Source organism: Patiria miniata, unplaced genomic scaffold (genome assembly GCF_015706575.1).
Source record: "Patiria miniata isolate m_02_andy unplaced genomic scaffold, ASM1570657v1 HiC_scaffold_1, whole genome shotgun sequence".
NCBI classification, from domain to species: Eukaryota; Metazoa; Echinodermata; class Asteroidea; order Valvatida; family Asterinidae; genus Patiria; species Patiria miniata.
In genome coordinates, this window is record NW_024037047.1 from 19,360,261 (window position 1) to 19,370,048 (window position 9,788).

Consider the following 9,788-nt stretch of genomic DNA (forward strand, 5'->3'; position numbering starts at 1 on the left):
ACAGCACATCATAAAGAACTTAAAGCGGCTATAAATTCCTGGTCCACTAAACCTGACATCATTTGTATACAAGAAACATGGTTGAAAGATGACAAAAATTTCAAAATGCCTGGATATGATGTCTACCGATGTGATAGGAAAAACACCACCAAAAAAAGTGGTGGAGGATGTGCATTTCTTGTAAAATATGGCGTTGGGTTTAAGTACAAATCTGGATCTAACACTCCTGTAGAATTTCAGATTGGTGAAATCTATGATGACTGCAAGAATAAAATCAACATCATTAATATTTATAATCCTTGTACCCAATTAGAATTTGACTCTCTTAACCAGATCATAGGAAAAATTGACAAGCCCTATATCATCTGCGGAGATCTCAATGGTCACAACCCACTTTGGGGCAGCTCTAAACTTGACCACAATGGGCAAGTTCTTGACGACGTTATATCCAGTAACAACATGGTTTGCCTTAACACCGGAGAAGGAACTAGGATTAACTCATCTCACTGCTCTCTCTCCTGCATTGATATTACTCTAGCTTCTCCTTGCATAGCCGCCAAATGTGACTGGTCAGTACTTGATGACACCTGGGGAAGCGACCATTGCCCAATTCTCATCGAAATCAATCATCGCATTTACAAAAGTCCTTCCAATAAACTACCAAGATGGTCACTGAAAAAAGCTGACTGGGGGAAATTCGAAGATGAATGCAATCGACTCATAAATAAACCGGATGAATCAGCAAAAATAGATGATGTTTATAACAATTTCATACATGATCTTGACCTTGCCATGACCAATTCTATCCCAAAAACAGACCCTAACCATCATAAATCGCCTACTTCTTGGTGGAACGAAGACTGTAAAAGAGCCATTGAGGAGAAAAAGGAGGCTTTGAAAAAAGTAAGGAAAACCAGGCTCCCGTCTGACCTAATAACCTACAAACGGGCTTGTGCAATCGCTAAGAAAACCATCAAGACTGCTGAATCTGCCAAAGATTACTGACGAAAATATGCTGTGCGCAGATCCAGAAGATTTTATTGTCTTGTACAACTTCTGACAGTTTTGGTAGTCGTACACTTGTCAGGCTCAGGTATAGGCACAGATTGACTACAATAAATAAAATGGAAAATAAAATGTATGTGTTACAAGAAATAATCCCGAGTTTGTGTAACCTAATTAACAGAATCAGCTGACTGAATTACATATCACCTACATGTACATGTACTCTAAATACTTGCACACAAATGTCCAAACTAAAGGCTAAATACACGTACACATGTGTGTAGGCCCCTACAATGTACAAGGACAGATAAGTTTATCGGCCATGACCTAAATGCAAGAAGGGTTTATGTACACCCTGTATGATACTTGTACATGTGCTTAATAACAAGATCCAAAATAACATGCGTGGAAAATACATGTACATTTGTACAACTTTTAGGCTTACAAGATATCACTAAAATCTCACATTATTACTGACTCATTGATATAAATTATTTAAGAGTAACCAACCGTTTAATAAACCTTGGCCAGTTAATGCTTTGGGCGAAGAATTCCACAGGTTGCAAATTCTGTCGTCATTGACATGATTGAGCTGAAGCCATGTTGCTTTTTGCTTAGCTCCCGTATTCCCGCAACAGCGCCCTCACTTGGCAAAACAAAAATAAGAAATCTATCTGAGTTTGGCCGCTACATACCGGCCCTCTAATTGGTTATTAATCAATAAGCAATTACATAATACCAATAAACAAGGTCAAACTTTACTATTATCTTTAAACTAACACTTGAAATCTTGGTGGATACAACGCATAACAATATGTCTGTAAATACTGACAACTACTCAACACTGCCTTCAACTAGAAGACATAGCTTTGTTACAGGGCGAACTAAAGTAGAAGTTTTTGTCTTCAACTTGACACTTCTAACAAATCCGTTCTTGTCCTTGACAACTTCAAGTACTCTGCCAAGCGCCCATGAGTTTCTTGGCGAAGAGTCAACCATCAACACAATGTCTCCCACAGTCACATTCCGCTTGGGGTGGGTCCATTTTTGCCTTTCTTGAAGCATAGGCAGGTACTCCTTCGACCATCTGTTCCAAAAGAGGTCTGCGAAATACTGAACTTGTCGCCACTGCTTAACAGGATATTTATCATGCTTGTCAAACAACCCAGGAGGCAGACTCTCGCCCGACCGTTGAAGAAGCAGATGATTCGGAGTCAGGACATCTAGGTCGTTGGGACTGTTAGGGCATTCGGTAAGTGGTCGTCCATTCATGACAGCTTCTACCTCACACAACAAAGTTTGGAGAGCTTCATCACTCAGATGAACATGCTGTTCTCGCATCAGAGAGTAGAGGATCTTCCTGACGCTTCTAATCAAACGCTCCCATATTCCTCCAAAATGTGATCCTGCTGGAGGATTAAATTGCCAGGATATGCCCTTCTGTAGCAAGTTGTCATGGATTTTCTGTTGGTTCCAGGTTCTCATCTGCTCACGCATCTCACGTTCTGCGCCAACCAAATTGGTTCCATTGTCAGAGAGAATGCTCTTTACTGATCCACGACGGGCACTGAATCTGCGGATTGCATTGATGCATGAATCCGTGTCAAGTGAATGCGCTAACTCCAAGTGGACAGCTCGCGAAGTCAAACAAGTGAATATGACCCCGTACCTCTTCACCATACTTCTACCACGTTTCACCTCAAAGGGACCAAAATAATCCATTCCAACCTTGCTGAATGGAGGTTCATTCAACGCAAGTCGCTCTCGTGGCAGGCTGGCCATTTTCTGCTGCTCAGCCGGGGCTTGGTATCTCCTGCAAGTGACACACCTCGAGACGATACCCTTGATGATAGAAGGTGCTCCAATTATCCAGTAATGTCGTCGAAGCTCTGCTAGGATGGAATTTTTGCCCAAGTGTCCAACTGACTTGTGTATATGCTGAAGAATAAGCCTGGAGACAGGTGAGTCTCTTGGCATCAGCACCTGGTGCCTGGACTCAAAGTCGAGATCTGCTCTACCAATCCGACCACCAACACGTAGAAGTCCATCTACCAGCTTAGGATCAAGCTTTCTCAATGAAGAAGACTTCTTGACTACCGAGGATGGTTTTCCCTCCGTCTCGTTGAGCAATTTGATTTCGTCCTTCCAATGTTTCTGCTGGACATGGTACACTAAAACCCTCTCAGCAGCCTCAAGGTTCTCTGTGGTAAGTCGAGTATGGTTAAGACTTTCTCTGTCACCTGATGAAAGAGTTTGCTTAACTCTGCTCTGCTCTGATTCGAGCTTCTGTGAACGGTGCAACGCATTGGGTTCTTGCTGTTCTAACTCTTGCTGTGCTGGCTCCTGTTTCAACCTCTCGCTTGCAGCTACTCTATCTTGGAGGCGCTTCATCACAACCAATATCCAAGCAACTGCCCGTTTCAGCCTGGTCCAATCTGAATAGTGCTCCAGAAGTCTGTCAACCGGACTGATAGGTGTCTCTGCTGTCATCAGCACAGTCTTCTTCACCTCAGCATCATTATCTGGTAGCTTGGTAAGATCGGCATCTTGCTGAGGCCATTCTGTTTCTGGCTGAGACAGGAAGCCTGGACCCTCAAACCACATGGAGCACTGAAGAAACCTTTTCACTGACTGACCACGTGTTGCGCAATCAGCAGGGTTGAATTTGGTATTCACATACTTCCACTGCTGCAAGCAAGAGGCATCTCTGATTATTGCAATGCGATTTGCAACAAAGGTCTGGAAGCGACAACTCTCGTTTGCGAGGTACCGCAATACCGTCATACTGTCTGTCCAGTAGTAGGTGCCGTGTATGTCGCAGTCCAGCTCTTGAGTAAGCACTTTGCCAAGTCTAACTGCGATGGTTGCTGCTGTCAGCTCCATACGCGGGATAGTCATCTTCTTTAAAGGTGCAACCCTTGCTTTGCCTGTAACAAGCGAACAGCTGATGCGCCCAGATTCATCACAAAGCCGGAGATAGGCAGCCACACCATACCCTACGTCACTAGCATCTGCAAAGATGTGAAGCTGACAGCTTACAACCTGCCCAAACCCTGAAGGCTTGTAGCATCTCCTGATCCTTAGCTGATCCAGGTCTTTCACCTCACTGAGCCACTGATTCCAGATTCTAAGATCTTCTCCCTGGATCTCTTCATCCCATCCTATGTCTCGTCGACAAAGACTCTGAAGGAGAATTTTGGCCTTCAACACGAAAGGAGCTGCGATGCCCAGAGGATCATAAACTGAACTAGTGATAGAAAGTATTCCTCGTCGTGTTGCAGGTTGCTTTGGCAAACTGACTTTGAACCCCAAGCTGTCTGATTCCACAAACCAATAAACCCCCAGAGCTCGCTCATTGGGAAGGTTCTGATTCTCCATCGACAACTCTCTGATGTCTTTTGCCCGTTCCTCTATTGGCACCGTCTGCAGAACCTGATTGCTATTTGACACCCATTTTGTCAGATGAAAGCCGCCTTGTTTGCACAGGGCTGTGGTACTCTGGATCAAATGAGCAGCTTCTTGTTCTGTACCAACCGAGACAAGACAGTCGTCTACATAGAAACTTCTCTTCACTGTGTCACATGAAGCCTCTCCGTAGTCACCATCATTATCCTCAACAGTTTGCTTAAGAGCAAAGCTTGAGCAACTCGGTGAGGACACTGCTCCGAATGGGTGGACTTTCAGACGATAGGCAACCGGCTGCTCTTTGAGATTGGCATTTGGCCACCAGAAGAATCGGAGGCAGTCACGGTCTTCACTGGGAACTCTTACTTGGAAAAAAATTGTGGCTATGTCTCCCATTATAGCTATCTCCTCTTGACGGAATCTCAGGAGTACACCCATCAGACTGTTTGTGAGATCTGGTCCTTGGAGTAAGACGTTGTTCAAAGATGAACCCAGGTATGAAGCCGCACAATCGAAGACTACTCTAATCTTATCGGGCTTGCGGGGATGATAAACTGCATGATGCGGAATATACCACACCCTGCCGTCTGCCCGATGTAGGTCTTCTTGTGGGACCTTTTCGGCGTAGCCTTCACTCATAATCTTGAACATGAACTCTTTGTAGTCACTGCCGAATTCACTGTTTCTCTGTAGTTTGTGTTTCAGACTATCAAGGCGCTTCAATGCCATTGACTTGTTGTCAGGTAGCTTTACATCTTCTTCTTTGAAAGGTAGACCAATACAGTAGTGACCATCTCTGTGAGTGATAGACTTGTTCACCGACGCCAAGAATCTGATGTCTTCTTGAGAATGCTCTTTCTTGTCGTCAATGAGCCTCTCGGGGAAATCCATGTTGATGGTCTCTCTAACTAATCTATCCAGATGCTTGAGCTGATCTACCTCTGCTACTGCTGTGACCTCAGCCTTGTTTACAGAGAAACTACAACTTATGTCACTCTGTACTTCTTCAGCGTCTCTCATCACATTCCAAACCAACCAACCGAGCATAGTTCTTGCAGCATGAGGGCTACCCGCTGGACCAGTTTTCAGATCAAACGGGGTGTAGGCATCTGCCACATTGTTATCAATCAGGAGTCCAATGTCTGCATCTATTTCAGGCAAGCTGATGTCTTTAAGATGGTCCCACCTGGAGATGTCATCAGTCTTTGGAATATGGTGCTGGGAAACTGGTATTGTGTCTTTGGTATACATGACTGGAAGATCAATCTCGTTCGTCATGTCTAAGTCGCTGACCTTCAGCCCGTCGATGAGATACGTCTTCATGGAGTAAGGCTTACCCATGGTGTCCAATGTAATGGACTTACATGGACCACTTGCTCCCAACTGCCGGGCTAGACTCTCACTACAGAAGGAAACCGTGCTTCCAGGATCCATGAATGCGTACGTTGGTACAGCCTTGATACCATCTCTCAGCCGGACTTTAACCGGTACAATTGCCATGGTGCATTGACCCTGCTGACCGGCCCTCGTATTACCACCTGCATGCTTTGCAAAGTTTGCACACTGCCCACTGCTGCCATCTGGATTAGGCTTTGACTCGGGCTTGGGAACCCTATTCTCATCGTGGAGGCAGGTTGGATGTCGACGTTTGCAAATGTCACAAGTGGATCTATGGCGACACTCCTTACTCTGGTGACCACGCTTGAGACATCCGTAACATAGACCTTTGGATTTTGCAAACTCTGTTCTTTCAGACAGAGGCAAACTGGACAGACGCTTGCACTTGTCAGTATGATGGCCTGTGTCAGTGCAATATATGCACACGTTCTTCACTTCATTGCCAGACTTTACTGCTGTTGACCTGTTGGCTCCTTCTCTGTTACGCCACGTCTGCTCGGATTGGCCACTTGAAACCTCGGTTGCAAAGCTGCCCCTTGAACGATTGGTGTTTTTGGTGACGACCTTTGCCCCTGTGCCTTTTATATCTTGGCTCAGTGCCTCTCTGCCGTACATGGGATCCATCACCTTCTTTGCCTCCATCTTTACAAATCGAACCAGTTGGCTAAATTGGACAGTCTCGCCTTTGTCTGAAGTCTGCCGAACAACATTTCTCCACCTGTCATGAAGATAGAATGGTAGTTTACCCACCAACTTCCTCATGTTGTCGGGGTACTCGAGGACCTTTACTGCTTGAATGCATTTTACAGCATTTTCACACTCAACCAGCAGAATTGAGAAGTCATCAAGTGCCTTCGGGTTGTCCGGACGAACACATGGCCAATCGAGTGCTTTCTTGATGAAGGAGTGGGCCATGAGATGCACGTCTCCATATCTAGATGCCAATTCTTTTAGAGCTGCAGGGTATCCTTGCTCAGCAGGAAGATGGCTGAAACCTGAGACAACTTTATATGCCTCTCCAGTAGTGAACTGCTCCAAGTAGCTCATTCGCTCATCGTCATTATCAGTATGTACTGCCACTTTAGTGTTGAACTGCCGGATGAATTTCCGGTAGTCGACTGGTTCCCCACTAAACCGCTTGATCTCAGGAGTAGGCCTTTTTAGTTGTCTGACAACTGCAAGAAGAGCGTTGTCACCTGACATGCCAGTTTCACTTCGGTTGCTGTCACAGTGCTTGTCACCTTGAGCTGAAACAGAATGGTCATTATTGACATGCAATGGCACTGGTACACTATGGCATGGTGAACTATTACAACTTTGTTTACCATGTACTTGTACACTACTACTTTGGTTATGACTTTCTGGTGTAAAACTATGTGCATTCACATTTAATGCAGATTGACCACTATTTGTCTGGTCTACCAAGTGTGACTGGTTATTGGGTTGTGCTACAATGGACACAGTTTCATTATTCAACTGCTTAACTGAATTTGAATCTCTAATTGAAACAGCATTTGATTGTAATTCAAAACTGTCCAAAACTCTTTCCTTGGCATGAACAATGTCCAGTTCTGTGGTCAAATTCAGCTCCTCTTCTTCCAACCTCAATTTCAACTTGGCCATCTCTATCTCTCGTCTCCTCTTGAGTGCCTTCATTCTTGCCTCCAAAGCCGCTTTCTCCTGCTCCGCCTTGAGTCGTGCCGATGATACAGCGCTGGCAATGGAAGCTCTAGAGCCCCTTCCACTGATGCGTGATATGCTTGTCAGGTTTTCGCTGTCAGTGGTGCCATGGCGTTGGCGTGGAACTCCGACATCTTGCTCCTTCTGTGACCGGACCGTTTCCCAGTTGGAGTAATACACCTTGAAGTTCTTCAGGTAGGTATCTCTACTGTCCCAACTATTGTCCAGATACTCCTGTAATTCTTCCTTGGACAGCAAAGTACAGTACTCGCTGTTCTCTTTGAGCAAGTCCTCGTAAGTTGACATCCATTCCTTATATTCAGCGCGTACTTCACCTTGGTCATGCTTTTCATTCATGAGAAGTTCAAGCCTTTCAGTTTTCGACTTTATTTGCCTGAACAGCTGTGACACGCGCTTTGCTTTCATGTCCTTTTGGTAGGCAAGTCCCTTTTCTGTGTGCATTCTTGCCCTCGATGATTCATGTAAAGCAGTTTCTTCACTGTCCATGTCAACTTTCTCATGGTCATGACATGTAGCTCCTTGCGTGGTAAGGTCTTCTGCCCCTTTATCCATCCTGGTAGTAAACGTCAATGATGAATCTGCCAAAGATTACTGACGAAAATATGCTGTGCGCAGATCCAGAAGATTTTATTGTCTTGTACAACTTCTGACAGTTTTGGTAGTCGTACACTTGTCAGGCTCAGGTATAGGCACAGATTGACTACAATAAATAAAATGGAAAATAAAATGTATGTGTTACAAGAAATAATCCCGAGTTTGTGTAACCTAATTAACAGAATCAGCTGACTGAATTACATATCACCTACATGTACATGTACTCTAAATACTTGCACACAAATGTCCAAACTAAAGGCTAAATACACGTACACATGTGTGTAGGCCCCTACAATGTACAAGGACAGATAAGTTTATCGGCCATGACCTAAATGCAAGAAGGGTTTATGTACACCCTGTATGATACTTGTACATGTGCTTAATAACAAGATCCAAAATAACATGCGTGGAAAATACATGTACATTTGTACAACTTTTAGGCTTACAAGATATCACTAAAATCTCACATTATTACTGACTCATTGATATAAATTATTTAAGAGTAACCAACCGTTTAATAAACCTTGGCCAGTTAATGCTTTGGGCGAAGAATTCCACAGGTTGCAAATTCTGTCGTCATTGACATGATTGAGCTGAAGCCATGTTGCTTTTTGCTTAGCTCCCGTATTCCCGCAACAGCGCCCTCACTTGGCAAAACAAAAATAAGAAATCTATCTGAGTTTGGCCGCTACAACTGCTAAAAGGAACGACTGGGAGAAATTTTGCAGCGACCTTACAACAAAAACTAATACTAAACTCATCTGGAACAAGGTAAAACGGATCGACTCAACCAAGAAGAAAACTAACATTCCAGTCATCCACTACAATGGTATCGATGCTGTCACAGATGAAGATAAGGCAGAGGCACTTGTCGACAACTTCGCCAAAATAAGTAGTACTAGTAATTACAATCCCCCCTTCATCAAGACTAAACAAGATGCTGAAAATAACATCCAACTTAATTACAGCAACGATAGTGTTATTAATGAGCCTTTTAACATTGATGAGGTAAACTATGCCATCGATGCTTCTAAGTGCACCACCCCTGGTAAAGACGGAATTAGTAATATGGTCATTAAACATCTATCCATCAAAGTTCGTGAATACCTGCTTATTATATTCAATATGATTTGGCACACTTCCCAATGTCCCGTGCAATGGAAAGAAACTATTCTCATCCCAATTCTCAAACCAGGGAAAGATCCTGACAACCCTTCATCTTACCGACCTATAGCCCTCACCTCCACCTTCTGTAAACTGATGGAACGAATGATAAATTGCCGTCTTCTCTGGTACATTGAAACGCATGAACTTTTCAGCCAACATCAAAGTGGATTTAGGAAAGGCCGCAGCACCAAAGATCATATTATCAATCTGGAGTCATCGATCAATAAAGCCCGAGCGAACAAAGAAAGCACCCTTGCGGTTTTCCTAGACGTCGAAAAGGCCTATGATATGCTATGGCGCAAAGGGGTCATCATCAAACTTCAAGCCATGGGCGTATATGGTCGCGTTGTCTGCTGGATCAACAACTTCCTCAGCGACAGGAAAATTCAAGTAAAAACTAATGACACCCTCTCCTCAGAAAGAATTCAAGAAAATGGCGTCCCTCAAGGCAGTGTCATCAGCCCCCTTTTGTTCAATATTGCAGTTAACGATCTTTCCCACCACATACCAGATGTTCA

General features: G+C 44.1%; 1 protein-coding gene and 1 long non-coding RNA gene across 2 annotated transcripts; both read right to left on the reverse strand.

Moving 5' to 3' along the window:
- Nucleotides 1–1,013: 1,013 nt before the first annotated feature.
- LOC119724800 lies at nt 1,014–1,991 on the reverse strand. Its single transcript, XR_005270675.1, has 2 exons — nt 1,516–1,991; nt 1,014–1,110 (listed from the first exon to the last, which is right to left on the reverse strand). It is a non-coding gene; the product is annotated as an uncharacterized LOC119724800 (long non-coding RNA).
- A 33-nt stretch (nt 1,992–2,024) lies between these two features.
- Nucleotides 2,025–8,796, reverse strand: LOC119731361. Its single transcript, XM_038204541.1, has 3 exons — nt 8,615–8,796; nt 2,184–8,209; nt 2,025–2,092 (listed from the first exon to the last, which is right to left on the reverse strand). Exons 2-3 carry the CDS (start codon nt 8,059–8,061, stop codon nt 2,025–2,027), a joined length of 5,946 nt encoding a protein of 1,981 aa, XP_038060469.1. The 5' UTR covers nt 8,062–8,209; nt 8,615–8,796.
- Nucleotides 8,797–9,788: the final 992 nt, after the last annotated feature.

What these genes read in the sequence shown, in the direction of transcription:
- LOC119731361 (XM_038204541.1), bottom strand. Translation starts at nt 8,061, where the DNA reads ATGGATAAAGGGGCAGAAGACCTTACCACGCAAGGAGCTACATGTCAT. An exon ending in TCTTCAACGGTCGGGCGAGA is followed by an intron (nt 2,093 to 2,183) that starts GTCTGCCTCCTG and finishes CTTTTGGAACAG; the next exon opens with ATGGTCGAAGGAGTACCTGC.